Below are 17,500 nucleotides of genomic sequence, written 5' to 3'. Positions count from 1 at the left end.
TTTTCTTCATCATTTCTTCATCTAAATATACGAACGCCACTCTTATGTTCCTCAATAAGTTCAATACTTCTCCAATTATTTTGTTTATATGTCTCTCTGGCGATAGGTCATTGGTAATTGTCACCCCAAGGTCTTTTTCTTCATGACTGGTTTTATGTCTTCATTTCCTATCTTGTACATACTCCTGATTCTTCTTTCACTCTTGCCAAACTCTATTTTCTTGCATTTTGTCGTGTTGAACTCCATTTGCCATGTACAGCTCCATTTCCATATTCTGTCCAAGTCTTCCTGGAGTAGTTCGCAATCTTTGTCACATCTCACTTTTCTTAACAATTTTGCATCGTCTGCAAATAGGCTCACATAACTGGACACCCCATCCACCATGTCATTTATGTAGACCGCGAACATTACTGGTGCCAACACTGATCCCTGTGGAACTCCACTCTCCACCAATCCCCATTCTGATGGTCTGTCCTTAATTATTGTTCTCATTTCTCTTCCTACCAAAAGTCTTCCATCCATTTTAGTAAACTGCCATGCACTCCTCCTACCATTTCAAGTTTCCAGATCAGTCTCCGGTGTGGTACCTTATCAAAGGCCTTTTTTAAATCCAGATATATTCCATCAGCCCAACCATCTCTTTCCTGTATTACATCTATCACCCTCGAATAGTAACATATCAGGTTTGTCGTGCATGAACGCCCTTTTCTAAAACCAAATTGACACTCACAAAGTATGTCATTTTTCTCCAAGAAGTCTGTCCATCTATTCTTCACCACCCTCTCACACATCTTAGCTACCACACTTGTAAGTGACACTGGTCTATAGTTCAATGGGTCTCTCTTGTTACCTGATTTATAGATTGGGACAATGTTAGCTCTTTTCCAGTCTTGGGGCACTACACCTTCCCTTAATGAGGCATCAATTACTTCACAAACTTTTTCTGCCAGTTGCTCCCTGCATTCTCTTAAAATCCATCCTGATACCCCATCAGGTCCCACAGCTTTTCTCACTTCTAAACTCCCCATCATATTCTTGATCTCCTCCACAGTTACTTGAAACTCCTTCATAATCCCTTTCTGTTCCATTACCAGTGGTTTGTCAAAAGCAGTCTCCTTTGTGAATACCTTCCGAAAGCATCCATTCATAGCCTCTGCCATTTCCTGGGATCTTCACTGCATACTCCATTTACTTCTAAACTTTCAATACTTTCTCTATTTTTGATGTTGTTGTTCACATGTCTGTAAAAAGCCTTGGTTGGTCTTTACATTTATCAATTATATCCTTTTCTTGTTTCTTTCTTTCTTCTCTTCTAATCAACACATATTCATTTCTTGCTCTTTTGTAACTTTCCCACTGCTTAATCCGTCTTTTCCTTCTCCACCTCTTCCATGCATCCTCTTTTCTTGTTCTAGCCTTTTCACATCTATCGTTAAACCAGTCCTGCTTTCCAACTTCTCTATGTTGTCTTATTGGTACAAATTTTTCTCACCTTCTTTGTATATTTTTATAAATTCCTTCCACTTTTCATTTGCTCCTTAGCACTCTTGAATTTCATCCAATTTGTCTCTTGAAAGAATTTCTTTAGGTTTCCAAAATCTGTCTTGGCATAATTCCATCTTCCCACTTTATATTCTTCATTTCTTCTAGATTTCTCTTCGTCTATCACCTTGAACTCCAAAACTGCATGATCACTCTTTGCTAAAGGGCACTCCACCCTCATCTCCTCAATGACCATTGGCTCTGTACTAAAGACCAAGTCCAGTCTTGACGATGCTCCTCTCCTCCAAACCTAGTATCTTCTTTGACCCACTGAGTTAACACATTTTCCATTGCCAGTGTCAATAGTGTATTTCCCCATGTTGTCTCTGATCCTTCCATTGACCAGTCCTCCCAACACACCTCTTTACAATTAAAATCTCCCATCATTATAGTTCGTTCACAGCCACCCAACATTTCTTCCAGACATGTTCCTGTATCACTTATCATTTCTTCATATTCCTGTACTGACCATGCATTTGTCTTAGGTGGTACGTACACCACTATGTAGTGCCTCTTTTTTCCTTCATTAGTTTCTGCTCTGATCTTTAGCACTTCTGCCTTTCCCATACCTTTTTTCACTTGATCCACCTTTATATCTTTTTTAACCAGCAACATCACTCCTCCTCCCATCTTACCTACTCTATTTCTTTTCCAAACATTATATTTCCTTCTCCAACCATCATCAGGTCTTCTCCCTCTCTCAGTTTTGTTTCAGTAAGACCCACAATATCTGGGTTCTTGTCCTCAAGTAATCGTTGAGTTCTAAAATCCCCGATATCACTCCATTTATGTTGGAATACATTACATTTCGCTCATATGTAAGTTTCTTTAGTCCTTTCTTGCTGTACTTTTCTGGGTTATGAACCACTTCCTCAGTCTCATATCCAAGATTCTCCAGAAAACTCTTTCTTCTCCTCTTCTGTCCTCTCTTCATTTTTTTCAAAGCCTCCTTTCTCAACTCATTTAACATTTCTCTTTCCTTTTCACCGAGATCTCTTCTCAACCAAATCTTCCTTGTTGTTTCCTGCTGGGCTAGCCTCCATGACTTCTCCACCAATTCATCTACATCCTTTTGTGACTTAAGTTTGATTCTTATTGGCCTCATACCTTCTCTTGTGAACTTTCCAATTCTATGGAAGTCCTCTATTTCTTGTACTAGGTCTTTTCCCTCCTCCTGCACCACATTAATGATATTATTTATCACCTTTTTTATGTTTTTCTCTCTCTCCATTTTACTCGGTGTCTTATCCTCCTCCACACCAAATATCACCACACATCTCTTTTTGCTGATGGCTCAAACGCAGGCTACAGTTTATATTTACCTTCCCTGGACATTATTTTGCTAATCAACAGTTAACATGACTATATGGAGACGGGACAAACATTACCAGCTCCTTTCCCACCTTGGTTACTCTTAGGCAATGGTAACTGTAGAATTAGAGATGATTGCTCTGGAGCTCAGCGACCACCTCCGCCATCGACGTGTGTGTGTGTGTGTGTGTGTGTGTGTGTGTGTGTGTGTGTGTGTGTGTGATTCACTGTTTGATGTGTGTGTCTCTGTGAGACAGTGTGTGTTACGGAGCGAGCTCAGAGCTCATTGTTTCCGATCTTCGGATAGGTCTGAGACCAGGCACACACCACACACTGGGACAACAAGGTCACAACTCGATTTACATGTACCTACTCACTGCTAGGTGAACAGGGCTGTGAAAGGAGACACACCCAAATATCTGTGTGTGTGTGGTCATCTGTGTGTGTGTGTGTAACCACTGAGCTGTGTGTGTGTGTGTGTGTGTGTGTGTGTGTGTGTGTGTGTGTGTGTGTGTGTGTGTGTGTGTGTGTGTGTGTGTGTGTGTGTGTGTGTGTGTGTGTGTGTGTGTGTGTGTGTGTGTGTGTGTGTGTGTGTGTGTGTGTGTGTGTGTGAGAGAGAGAGAGAGAGAGAGAGAGAGAGAGAGAGAGAGAGAGAGAGAGAGAGAGAGAGAGAGAGAGAGAGAGAGAGAGAGAGAGAGAGAGAGAGAGAGAGAGAGAGAGAGAGAGAGAGAGAGAGAGAGAGCACTGTACTCTTACCTTACTGACATTGCCACTTGACATCTTAAGTCTTAGCCACTCAATATTGAGCAAGTCTTTCAACTTGGCTTCAGAATCACCTCCATAACAGTCATAGCCCCAGAAAACCACCTTATCCCAAGGGCTCAGCATCTGCCTCTCAGAGAAGCTCTCACAAAATCTGTAAGCAATCACTTTAAACAGTTCACTATGACACCATTCTCTCATATTTTAACACAATTTTCTTAAGAAAATGACTTTCTATTGCATTTCAGTTTACAAGCATTTTTACCCTTAAATATTATTTTACCTGACAAAAATGTTGAGAAGAATTTTGAGGCCCTCAGGTGATGCTCTAGTGTGACAGGAACAGAGGAGCCTGAAGGCTGCCTTACCATGACGTTCCTCACACAAGACTCTCACTTTAGCAACATCCAGAGGAAGGGTGAGGAAACTTGGCACCTGTCAAACACAACAATTTAAAATGTTGTTTATTGGTCTGTTGTACCTTTTATTCACCATCTTAGTGCATATGAACATAAGTGATCTTTACTCTTGTTTACTTCAAAACCACTTCTGATCTCTTATGATCAGCATGCAGAAACAAACCAGACACAAGGTTATTTGAAGAACACTGATGTACTATCTCACTTAATATGCATCCACAAGTATATGGCTGGATGGCTCACATAATTGAGATTCATAAATTCTATTGCTGTATTATAAATCAATGAATAAAAATGACCACTCAAAACTACCATATTTGGTAGCTTACGAGAGAGAGAGAGAGAGAGAGAGAGAGAGAGAGAGAGAGAGAGAGAGAGAGAGAGAGAGAGAGAGAGAGAGAGAGAGAGAGAGAGAGAGAGAGAGAGAGAGAGAGAGAGAGAGAGCATGGGGGGAGGGCAGATTTAAGCTCTGAATGTTGTGAAGGGTTTTATTTGACATTCGAACCCTTCTCATATGTGCTCAGATCCTTATTAGGTCTCAATATTTTACATTTGAACAGCTCACTATTTCCAAGAACTTACAAACACTGATCCTTACACTAATCCTGTTGTGAGATGTAAACAAATATAGCATTGGCAGTGACAGTCAGAAGCCAGAGGGTTAAATATAAAATTCACAAATACTAGTTTTTTTTTTTCTTTCTTTATTTTTTTTTATATATATTTTTTTTTATCTATTTATTTATTTTTTTACGTAGGGAAGAGGGCCAGCCAAGGGCAAAAAAAAAGAAAGTTAGAAAAAAGCCCACTTGAGCACTGGCTCTCCAAAAAGTACAAAAAGTGCCAAAACCGTCAGCCAGAATTAGGAAGCAAATGCCTCGATACCTCCCACTTAAAAGAAGACAAGTTGTAGGAATTCGGAAATACAGATGCAGGAATGGAGTTCCAGAGTTTACCAATGAAAGGGATGAATGATTGAGCGTACTGGTTAACTCTTGCATTAGAGAGTTGGACAGAATAGGGATGAAAGGAAGAAGAAAGCCTTGTGCAGCGTGGCCGCAGGAGGGGAGGCATGCAGTTAGCAAGATTATTATTATTTTTTTTTTATTTATTTATTTATTTTTTATTTTTTTTACGTAGGGAAGAGGGCCAGCCAAGGGCAAAAAAAAGAAAGTTAGAAAAAAGCCCACTTGAGCGCTGGCTCTCAGTAGAACAGTTACCATGAAAATAGCGATAAAATATAGAAAGGGATGCAACATTTCGGCGGTGAGAAAGAGACTGAAGACAGTTAGTCAGAGGAGGGGAGTTGATGAGATGAAGAGCTTTCGATTCCACCCTATCAAGCAAAGGTGTGTGACTGGAACCCCCCCAAACATGCGAAGAGTACTCCATATAGGGACGGATAAGGCCCTTATACAGAGTAAGCAGTTGGAGGGGCGAGAAAAAAATCTAGTCCTTATTATCTATTCATTTATTTTATTTTATTTTTTCAAATAAATCATGACAAGAAACATATGCTAACCTTTCAAGTGGCATACATCTAAGTATTCCTAAATAATTAGTGAGTAAATATGGACACAAAGACAAACGTCTTCATGTTCATCCTTTCCTTCAATTCTACTCTAATTACATAATGCTTATCTGCCTGTTTTACTTTCTACACATGAATACACTATTTCAAAGAATAACTTTTTACCTTTCAAGTGGTATGTAATTCAAAGGTTTGGTCTTGTGTGAAAAGAAAAGAAAAATACCTACAAAAATTTATCTTTTTTTCTTTTTCTTCATAACATTCTATTTGTTCCCTTATGATTGTACTAGGACAAAGGGCAACTTCTAACCTCTCACACTTTTTTATCAGGTGCTATAATGATTAAGGACACTCATCACTGATAATCAAATCATGACCAGCACAGACAGGAACACTTACTCTTATACATGACGGCTGCTTATCGTGAGAGAGAGTCACAAGATGCTTGGCGAGGGGCAAGAGGAGGGATACAGCCAGAGGTAGAGAGTTGCGATGGTGAGAGAGGTGATGCCTAAGTAGGGTCCACGCTTCATTCTGGCGACTATCAGTTACCAGAAAGAGGATCCGCAGCCCAAGGTACCTCTCGCACTCCAATGTTATCTGTAACATCAACGACAATTACAAAAGACAAAGATAAAAACAGCATCCACTCTCCAAGCACATACATACACACATTGTATACTGTAAATCAATGAATGCTAACACACAAACACTACGGAGGTGAGATTGTGACAAATGTGGTGCAGCAGTATTGGCACTGAGATAAACAACAACTAACTGTGATGTGCAAAATATTTAGAGCACAATAAATAAATAAATAAATAAATAAAATAAATGAATAAATAAATAAATAAATAATAATAACAACAACAATAATAACGATAATAATAATAATAATAATAATAATAATAATAATAATAATAATAATAATCATAATAAAAAAAATACTAAAAATAATGTGAATTACTAATGAAATATCACAGTATTTCATTACTAATGAAATACCATGGTATTTCATTAGTAATTCACTATCACTCAATGCCACGGAGTCACGATTATCCTCATGGCATGAGCATATATGAATACTAAGATATGATATCCATTATAGCAGGCAATAGAGTGGAAACAAATTTAATATTGTGGTGAAAGACAACACGCAAGCTAAAAGGATCACAAGAAGAAGAAGAAGCGGCCGAGTCGCCGAGAGTCTCCACTTCGTCTGTGGGCGATCTCTTCTCTGCTTTATTTTTTGGTATTCCATGTAAGATTTCACTTTATGCATTACAAAACAATCCTTTCTTGGGGGCAAGGTTTATTAAAAGCTAATAGAAATGTTGTTTTGTCAACATAAATGCATATACAAGACAGTAACACCTCCTCCAGAGATGGTGTTCCCAGCAACCTCAGGGCAACCTGATAGCAACCTCGTCACCGTCCCTCCAAGCATTCATGGAAGCCATTTCGCGACAGGAGGTTGCTCTGACGTTGTTAAAGAATCTTGGATCCAGCTCCAGGAGCGCTAGAGACAGAGGGGAGGGAGCCAGCCAATCACAGCGAAGCTGCCACGTTTGGTCCCTCACCTGGCCAATTCAAACCAAGAAAATTCGCTAAAACAGATGTGGTTGTACATTATGCGGACTTTTTGGTCTAACTTTATATAATACGTTAAACCGGAAATTCGTTAGACGAACGTTCGTTAAGCGGAGTATTACTGTACTCTTATTTTTTTCAAGAAACAATAAGGTGCAAACTCCAACAAATGCAAAGCACTCCCACACCATAACACTTGGAGCATGCCGAGTCGCCGTGAGTCTCCGCTTCGTCTATGGCCGATCTCATCTCTGCTTTATTTTTGGTATTCTATGTAAGATTTCACTTTATGAATTACAAAACAATCCTTTCCTGGGGGAAAGATTTGTAAAAAGCTAACAGAAAAATAAAAAAAATTTTTTAACCCATGTGGTATGTTGGGGACCAGCCCAGAACACATCCCCCCATTTCCATTATTCCCTATGGGAAAATTATGTCCGCTTAACAAATTTCCGCTCTACGAACAGCTTTGACACCCCCTATCCTGTTTGTCAAGCTGAGTATTCCTGTATAGGCAACCCACGCTTAATGAACAGGTTACGATTCTAAAAACCTGTTCGTTGCGTGAATCTTCGTTAAGCGAACCAATTATAACAAGTTTGATCCCTGACTTGAATTTCCAATGAGTAAACAAAGCGAGAGTGCATCATAGTATAGTAAAAGATTTAATGAAAGTAAAAATTATGAAGTTAAACATTTTAGCAGTTTAATTTAAGACTAAGTCATTACAATGTACACTAATGTATGTATGTAAGTAACTTTATGATGTTGATCTTAAATTTATGAAGGGAGGAAGAGTGGAGTGGGAAAGACGCTACCTGGCAACCTGTGGTATGTAAACAAAGGGCGCATCATTGTACCGCATACAAAACTTATGTACCACATTTCCACACGGCTTTCCATTTTATCCATTGCAGAGTCACAAGTTCGGGTGATTTTTTTAGCTTGCAAGGATGATACTGTCTCACCAGCCTTCTTAAGGGACGATGGATGCTAAATATGATGAAAATTAAACTACTTTACTTAGCTTACTGAAATTTTTATTGAAAACTAGTCTAACTTGAAAACCCTCTGTGGCCAAATTTGGAGATGAAACTCAAAGATAAATGAATGAAAATTAATTTTATTGAAAAATTAGTAGCATTTTTAATTTGCCTACAGATCCAACACCAATGATCATTTTCCAATCCAAACACTGTCTAGGAATTCCTTTTTGATTACATTTCAATTTAATCTAGAAGGAATGTTACATAAAAAAGGGGGTTTTATGTAACAAGACAAGAAACTTTCCTGTTTGAAAAAAAGTTTTCTATGAACTTAAAAAATCTTAGGCTATTTCTTTTTCACACCACAAAAAAATGTATAGATTAACAGATATGGCAACAAGTAATATGCCACAAGAATGGTGAAAATTTATCAACAAATAAAAAAGTTATGGTAGTATGAATTGTAAAATCTTGCGTTTTGAGAAAACGGCATTTAAAGTCAAGATGTCACGGGGGATCTGACGCTGGGCCAGCTGATGGCTGCCCACCTTCTGATATCCTTCCTTCCTTCTTTCTTTTGCTTCTCTCTCGCTTTCTTCATGCCTTCTCTTCTGTTTCTTGTTGCCTTGCTTGGTCTAGGCATGGTGAATTGCCTCGTGAAGGTACCGTGTAGAAAAGAAAGGCAGGTAGAGTGCAGAGAGACAAGCGGTCACAGACCACCTCTCTCTATGAAGTACAAAGGTCCACTGGGCTAAACAATAACCAACTAGCCCAGTCCGCCACAACTCACTGATGATACCAGATAGCGCTTCCTGATTCAACTTCAAAACGCTAGAAAAAACTAATCTTTAGGCCTACAAAGATGTGGTAAAGTTCCGCGTGGAGCGCAAAATGTAAATAAAGCGCGCCACATGCGTGCCCTTTAATTAAATGCCCAGAAACGTTATTTAAAAGCCAGAGACAGATTCCAAACCTTGTATACACGTTGTCAGAAGGATGTTGGAGGTGATCAAACACTTATCTCAAAATGGTCCGATCGCTCATTTTGGGTAAGAAATATGCGTACATCCCCCCTTAATAGAGTCTGCTGACTTGAAAATAGTAGAGATAGTAGATGGAGTCAAGCCATGGTGGCGAGCAATGCTATTAGTTTTCTCACCTCTCTCGTCTGTGAATAATATCCAGCTTCACTTTGAGAGTAAGAGACTTCCTTTTCTTCTTAGCAATGCTAGGCAACATTGCAGGGCTGGTTGCAGGGTGTTTTGATGGCATGTTGAGCGAGGGAAGATGAGCTGCTGCTGACGCAATTATTGTTTTGAACTAAAAAGCGGGTAAGGGTAGGGGAGTGAGTGGTGTGTGTTTTGTCCAGGAGAGGTACTGATGCATTCAAAAGCCTGTCGGCTTGCAAGATACTGTGGGGCTTTCAAACTTGGAAAAAATCACCTGGGTAAAATTTCATTAAATCAAGTTTGGTGTTTGTTATACGAGCAGATGGTAGTCAAAGGAAACTTTCGTTGTAGTAAAATTTTGTTGTGTGAACATTTGTTAAGTGGGGCTTGCCTGTATAAATTAGCACAGTTATTTTAAGTTATTGTGTGATAATCTGTCTGAAAGTTTTGAAAAGTGTACCACTAGTTGGTTTATGCAAGACAGAGCTCCTGCTCACACAGCTCAGTCTGTTACCCACTGTAACAGACCTAAATCCCATAGAGTACGTGTGGCATATCATTAAAAATCCAGCTTCAGGATCGTGACGCTTCAACTGTAACAAAACTAAAAATAGAAATTAAAAGATATTTGGGATAATACTATTCCCAATCGTGTAGAAAAACCGACAAGAAGCATCCCGTACTTTTGGAGGTTGCTGAGCTTAAAGGAAAATCGCTTGGCAAATAAGGTATGTCATGTACCATTTAAAAGTCTTTAAATGTGTACTAGATTTAAAGGTCACAGTTGTGTATGTCTTGTGCCCAAACTCTCCACTACAACTGTAGACAAGAGCTCTGAGTTGTTGCTATAGATGAATATGTCAAGTATTACCCAGATCATTTTTGCTCATTCCCTGCCATCTTTCTATTGAGAATTGTTGGCCCTACGTGAAAAGAAACTACAACGCTATGAAACTTGTTCAGTTCCTCATCTTTATGAAGCTCTGTTCAAAATATGGGAATGCAATCTGGATTGCAATTATTTCAAGAGTAAGTGCTTCTATGCCTAAAGATTAGGAATAAATATAAAAGCAAAGGATGGAGTCATAAAATACAATACAACACAATGTAGCCTAAAGATAATATTTACTCTCCACTTTCAATATTAATGATGGGGCAGTGATGGGTATGCACATTTTTTTGCATACATGGTATTAGGATCATTATAAACATTTTTTTTTTTTTTTTTTTTTTTTGAGAGAGAGAGAGAGAGAGAGAGAGAGAGAGAGAGAGAGAGAGAGAGAGAGAGAGAGAGAGAGAGAGAGAGAGAGAGAGAGAGAGAGAGGGGGGTTCAAGAAACCCTGTTTATACACACATTCATGAAAATTAGTTCGCCTACAACATTAAACACCAAATCTTCTTGTGGTAAATGCTAGTGCACCTCTCCTTCCCTCACAATTGTTTCAGCAGACAACAATACCTCATGGCTGAAGTGGCAGTCCTGGCGCTCACAGAAGCCTCTGTTGATAAAGAAAAAACAGATGCCCATATTTTCTGGCAGCAGAAGTCTGGGCACAAAGGTGGTTCTCTTCCTGTGAGGAGGTGGTGGGGGAATTGCTGGTGTTGGGGCAGCAGGAGGTGGTTGGGTTTTCTTATTTGACTTGCTTGATGGACAATGACTCTCATCATTTATTGTTTTATCACAGGCAGCTTCTTGGTCCCTAGAGCCTCTCTGTCCAGGCTTATTTGCCTGAAGAGGAATGAAATTCTTTTGGTTTTGGGAGGGTTTAGAGCAATGTGGAGAAGTAACATTGTTTGGTGCACTAGTGGGGACAGAGCATTCTCTGGAACAACTGTCACCTAGCAATACTTCACGTGGAGATAGTAAAGGACTTGCTGTGACTTCCTGTTCATCTACAGGCCCTTCAGCTTCATTACTCTGACCATCTTTGACTCCTGATGGAAGGTTGTTCAAAGCATCACTCTCCAACATCTCCTCCTCCAAGGTGCACTTTGCCTCATTTTCCACAATGCGATCAATGACAGAGGATTTAGACTGTAGACTTTCTGTGTCAGAATCCGTCAAACACAATGCCTCGTCTGATGCTGTGCCTACTTCTAGTCCATCACCACTCTGACTGTGTTCAGAAAGATCTGCGAGCACGCTTCCTTTAAGATCACCTGCCATCCCTTCATTCTTGCTGACTGAGGAATGTTCTGTATAATTTTCCTCAGTATCATGGAACTCTTTCAAGTCATCAGCTTCACAATGTGGGACCGCTTCCCCACTAATATCAGCATCTCTGTGGAAAATAAATAAAATCAGTTTGTTCAGTATTAGATAACTGAAATATAAGATAAGGTTCTGTTTAAGCTCATTTAGATTCTACTAGTGAATATTTTGGCTACTTTGGGTAGAACTGATAAATTTTCCTGATTAAAAATGGAGAGGAAATACAGTAATCCACAAAGTTCAGTGGAACCTTGAGTTATGAAAACCTTGACTTACGAGTAATCTGAGAAACGAGCCGCCACCTAGACGGTTTTTTGCTTTGATCAGCGAGCCAAAATTTGAGATGCAAGCTAGCTCCAGGTACGCAGCCACTAGTTGGCGCAGCGAACCCCCTACATTCCAGGTTCCCCCAACCACCCAACCCACATGCCATAGAACCATTTCTCATGTGATAGCATTATGTGATTTTTATGCAATTATTTGATTAAGTTTTTGTCTGATCAAGGGTCCTACAAAAGGGCACGATGTGATAATACATACCTTACTCATTTATGAAACATTCTGAAAAAGGAACAAACCTCATTGGACAATGATTCTGTGAAAATGCCATGTAGATGAAAAAAAGAAGTGAAGTGAAAATAATTATATAAATCAAGTTCAGCAATAAAGAGTAGCATTCAAAAGAGTGTGATGAGCAAGTTAAATTCAGTGATTAAGTGAAAGTCTACTGGGAAATGAAAGGGACTGAAAAACCACAAAATAAAATAAACTCCCATCTCTGTCTACCTTCTCCACCTTTCACTTCCATCAACATCTTCCGTTAGCCTAAGTCATCTCATCCCCAAGGTAAACATATTTAATAAAACCAGTTTATTTATATAAATAAATGAATAAAATAATATAAATAAATGTTATGAGCAAAAATACAAATTAGTATCAGTAAGATAACTGTCTGCTCTACTTGACTATCTTCTCACATGATTCATGACTTCCTTTAATGAGAAAATAACTTTATATTATATCAAAATCTATACTTGCATCAACAGAGCCAAGAATGCACTTTGTAGCCAGTAGCAAATCAACAAACTCTTCCAGTGAGCAGTGAGCAGCAGCACTACTGTGACACTAAAAACATATGCATCAATACAGAGAAACACCTGCAATATATTCTTAGTCTGTAATACAATGTTTTACTCACAGAAGACTATAGTCAGTGTACAGAGACAGCACATCCTCTCCATCTGAGTTTGCTGCGTCTCCATTGCTTGCTGCCTCCATATCTGCTGACAGAACAACTCACATTATATTCCTACCAGACAACAAAGTCAAACTCTTTAAATCTTCCCTCTTCATTATGAACTAAACATCCATTCATCTCCATCAGTGTTTCCCACCCTTTTTGATTGTGAACCTAATTACAGGCTAAACATGAAGTGCAACCCTAGATGTGTAAACATGTAGTAATAATATAAATCCAACCATTTTCAGGTTAGTTATACTTACCAATATATATGAGGTTTTTATGCAAGTTTATATTGCCAATCTTTAGTTGGTATGTATCCAAGATAACGTTTACACTAGCCTACTGAAGTATATCAACTACAAAATGTAATTAGCTGTGAATTATTAATATTTTTGTACGACCTTCCCGGGATCCTCTCAGAATATCCCTTGTCATCCTTTTTTGGGTCACAAACACAGAGTCGGTAACCACAGTTCTACATCATCATGCATGCCAGTAAACTAACCACTGATTACAATTTTTTTTTAGACGACTGTCATACTGCATTGCTAAGTAATATTCTAATTTGATATTCATGAAATTGTATTCCACATTTATATTTTTCACCACTCTAAATACAATTAGTAAGAACATCAACAGAGTTGCTGGTCCTACCTTTCCCTTCTTCATTTAAGTTGGTGTGGTCAGTGTGCATGTTGTGGCCTTCACAATGTGGTGCTGAGGCAGGGGCAGGTGACTCACAGCCCTGTCTTGGCTCACCTTGTTCCTCTGAAGATGCCTGTGCTGGAGAGGTTTCTCCCACAGCAGTGTCCTTTAAGGTGACCTCTGGTAACTCAAAGCTGCTCTGCCCATCCCAGTCTCTTCTTGTATAATCTAAATGCCTTTCTAAATCTTCTAGAAGTTCTGTCTCAGTTGGTAAGTAATGCACACACTGTGTAGTAATGCAAGAAGTGTCACACAGGACACCTGCAGCACCACACTCACTCTGGTACAGTGAAGGTTCATCATTTCCTGGAGGGCACTGTTTATCATCTGCCAAGTTAACTCTTTCTTCATCCACATTAAGGGTGCCTGATTGTTCAATGATACCTGAGCACAAGTCCTGCCCAAGTGTTGCTCTGCCACTGTTCCTACCACCATCATCATTACTAATTGATGTTTGATCCAAATTTGATTTTTTTGCATCAAAATTACAGTGAGCTGACTTGCTTCTTTGGTGAAGATGGAGTGTTGTATTATCAAAATCAGAGTTACTATTTCCATCACTGTAGAGAGAAGGTATAAAGCTATTAATACCTTCTCCATGAACCTGACCACCTCCTTCCTGATTGTCACCACCACTCACCACCACCAGCTGAGATCCCTTAGCACTTGTAGCCTCCTGGCTGTTAACACCATTCACTGCCATCATCTGACACATTTCAATTTCTGCCCTTCCCTCACTGTTCACAGCAGCCACCACCACCATCTCACCCTGCTCACCACTCTTTCCCTCCCAACTGTTGCCAACACTCACAGCCAGCACCTGACATACCTCAACCTGTGATGCTTCATAATTGTTCTCAACCCTCTGCAACACCTTTTGATGTTCTGCATTATCTGACTTTCCCTGGTTGTTGGCAGAAGCTTCATCAGTTCCTTCTTGGTTTATTTCAATAGTCTCCACCTCCTGACAGTCCTCAATACACATCTTATCACAAAAGTTTCCATCAACAATTCCTCCTTGACTGTTTGCAGCATCAGTTTCTTCTTGGGTCATCTCATTATCCTCTGTCTTATGAGAACTCTTACCAGATGTCTCCTTTAAAATGTTTCCATCAAAAGTTCCTCCCAGACTCTCAACACCAGTTTCTTGGTTTAAATCACTGTTCTGAGACATCTCACCAAATTTTTCCTCTAGAAGACTTCCTTCAACAGTTTCCCCCTGACTGTTCTCAAGATCAGTTCCTTCTTGCATCACACTAGGCCCCTTCTCAGAACTCTCATGAAACATCTCATTAAAAAAGTTCTCCTCAGCAATTCCTCCCTGACTCTTCTCGCAACTTGTTTCCTTAACACTATTCTCAGCACCTCCATCACTTACCACACTAACATCACTCTCATCACCTGTGCTTCCCTGTGCATTGGAAATAAGCCTTTTCTCATCACTATCATCTTCCATGCAAGCACTCTTACTACTGCTTTCCTGTAACTTCCCCTTGACGGATTTCTCTTCTTGGCAGTCAACAACTTTTTCCAACACTTCCATGACATTTCTCTGTTCACTTGGCAAGGAAAGCATAGAAAATGGAATGGAAATAGGAAGAGACATGTCTCGAGCAATGGGGCCTGATAATCTCTGGGACTCTGCATTCTTGATCACAACTAAAGAAGGATCACACTCCACTTTCCTAAGGCACACTCGTGGTTCACTCTTGCAATGCTTCTTCAATAGGGAGGTCAAGTTGCTGACCTCAGTGGGTCTTCCAGTTTCACTGACATCATTACTAAGACCTTTAGATCTTAAGTTGTAGTTGCACATAAACTTCTGTGAAGACTTTAGTGCCTTTTTCTTGGGTGATGAGCAGACTGGATAACAGGGCTCAGATTGTGAGCGGAGAGGTTCTGTTTGTGTGTGGTGTGGTATTAATGAAAAGGATTCTAACTGTGTGTGTTGAGGGGATGAAAACTCAGGTTGTTCTTGGTTTTCTTCAAAGCCAACTTTAGGATCTGCTTGTATGTGATTTAGGACAAAGGAATGGCCTTCAGGTGGGCTATCTTGGGGGATGGATACATGAAGTTTTGTCACAGTGTGGTCTGGGAAACATGCATTCAGGTCTGCATCAGTGCTGTGAGGAATGATGGAAGAAGAGGTTTCCTGTTGCATGCAATATGATGGGTGACTATGTTGTGGCTCAGTGTGGCTATCAGCACTGCCAGGCAGGTTTTGCATCATACCTGGCAATGATGTGTGTGTGTTTTGAAGTGATGTATGAGACACAGATTTTATGCACACAGGGGATGTGTAATGGAGGCCCGAGTGTGCAGGCTTTGCCTGTGTGTGTTCATTGTCAAATGGAATGTTCTGTGAAACAGGAGACTCATGTTTAGAGATAGTGTTATGTTTGTCAGGTGAAAGAGAGTCGTCTGAGCATATACAAGAGGGTAATGATAAATATGGTTTAAACTGAGCATACTGTGGGGTAAGGATGGGTGGCAGAAGCTCACTGCTTTTCTCCAAGGCTTCCCTCAAGCCTTTATTGGTGTTACTTTCTTCTGTCCTATCACTTACTTCGGTGTTCTCACTTGAACACTGCAATGTGTGAGAGAGCAGCGACATCCCTGGGATTTCTTGACCACCACCAGCTGATGCATTCATAAGGAAGGTGGCCTCTATCTCCAACACCTGAGACTCAAAATCTTCCTGCAACTGGCAGTCATCAACCCTGGCCTCTGTTGTCTCACTAGGCTTTGTTGACACATCAAAACCCTGTCCATGAGATGCTTCAGAATGTGCAGAAGACAATTCACCTTTCTTTGCCTTTACAATTTCCTGGCTAAGGAGATGAGCAATGTGCCTGTGGGAGTCACTAGAGGAGTTTTGCAACACACAGTAACACTGAACCATCTGCTCTAACAGTAATAACCTGGCCTTTTCTGCTTTGCTCTTTCTTCCTCTCTTTTGGCTGCCTAGTTGTGGCTTTGGAGTTTGTGTAAGCTTAGGCACAATCTTATCAATGGCCTTAATTCTCCTCCGTTTTCTTGGTCCTGCAGTGCTTGACTTCTCTTGTGAATTTTTTGAAATATCTTCATTAATATTCTTGTTGCTTTCAAGTTCTTCCTCCCATTTCTGTGGTTCTGCAGCAATTGGTTTTCCTTCAATGTGTTCAGTCACATAAAAACCCATGATCTTGCACCTCTTTATCCTTTGTGGTCCTGCAACATCTGACTTCCTTTCTACATGTCCAGACAGTTCTTTATCACTGGCCTTTGATCTCTTCAGTTTTCTTTGTCCAGTAATGTTCATCTTCTCTGGTATGGTATTTGAGACACGCTTCTTATGGATCCTGCGTCTCTTGACAGTTGATGGTTCTGCAGTGATCAATTCTTCTAGTGTGTTCTTCAATGCATCGTTGTAATTAGTCTTGAATTTTTTCTTTTTTTGTGGCTGTGAAGTATTTGAACAGTGACTCTTACAGGCTGCTGCTGCTTTATCTGAGTGACCTGCATCGCTGCTTTCTAAGATATAGGGGACCAATACATCCTGCTCCCTTGGATCCTGAGATGGTTTGAGGATGACAGAGGAGTCTCGATCAAGTTGACCCAACAACTCCATCACTCGCCTCCTTCTCTCACTTTCTGACTTGTTCACAGTGTCAATGATCTCACATGAACATGAGAACTTAGAATTACTGTCACTAGCGTATTCTTCCTCATTCATCTCAGCATCAGCATATACAACTTCCTCTGTCGCAGGTTCTCCCCCTCTACTCTGAATGTGGGAGAGGATTTCACCTTTCACAGACACAGGTTCTTTCTCTTTGTTTTGAGTGTCAGAGTAAGCTCCACTTTCCTCAGCCACATGTTCTCCCTCTTTGCTCTGAGTGTCAGAGTTTGTGTTACTTTTCTCAGCTACAAGCTCTCCCTCTTTGTTATGAGTGGCAAAGTAGGCAACTCTATTTTTCTCAGCCAGATTTTCTTCCTCTTTGCTCCGAGTGTTGGTATGCACTCCGGCGTTCACAATCATGGAATCTTT

The 17,500-nt window shown here is 40.0% G+C and overlaps 1 protein-coding gene across 2 annotated transcripts in view; it reads right to left on the bottom strand.

Annotated features, from left to right (window-relative positions):
* Positions 1-17,500, bottom strand: part of LOC123506947 — a 27,170-nt gene that overhangs the window by 4,439 nt on the left and 5,231 nt on the right. Inside the window, exons 2-7 of one of the 2 annotated variants that reach the window (XM_045259386.1) lie at positions 13,420-17,500; positions 12,721-12,805; positions 10,770-11,592; positions 5,965-6,165; positions 3,899-4,050; positions 3,610-3,769 (exon numbers count right to left, since the gene is read on the bottom strand). The exon at positions 13,420-17,500 is cut by the window's right edge and continues 277 nt beyond it. In XM_045259386.1, the coding sequence (XP_045115321.1) occupies positions 3,610-3,769; positions 3,899-4,050; positions 5,965-6,165; positions 10,770-11,592; positions 12,721-12,805; positions 13,420-17,500 (5,502 nt within the window). The remainder of the gene's footprint in view (positions 1-3,609; positions 3,770-3,898; positions 4,051-5,964; positions 6,166-10,769; positions 11,593-12,720; positions 12,806-13,419) is intronic. The other variant, XM_045259387.1, reaches the window with a different exon arrangement.

The sequence above is a fragment of the Portunus trituberculatus genome, chromosome 21 (assembly GCF_017591435.1).
Source record: "Portunus trituberculatus isolate SZX2019 chromosome 21, ASM1759143v1, whole genome shotgun sequence".
Lineage (NCBI taxonomy): Eukaryota > Metazoa > Arthropoda > Malacostraca > Decapoda > Portunidae > Portunus > Portunus trituberculatus.
The sequence above is the reverse complement of the archived record's forward strand: the minus strand, read 5'-3'. Positions and strand labels throughout refer to the sequence as shown.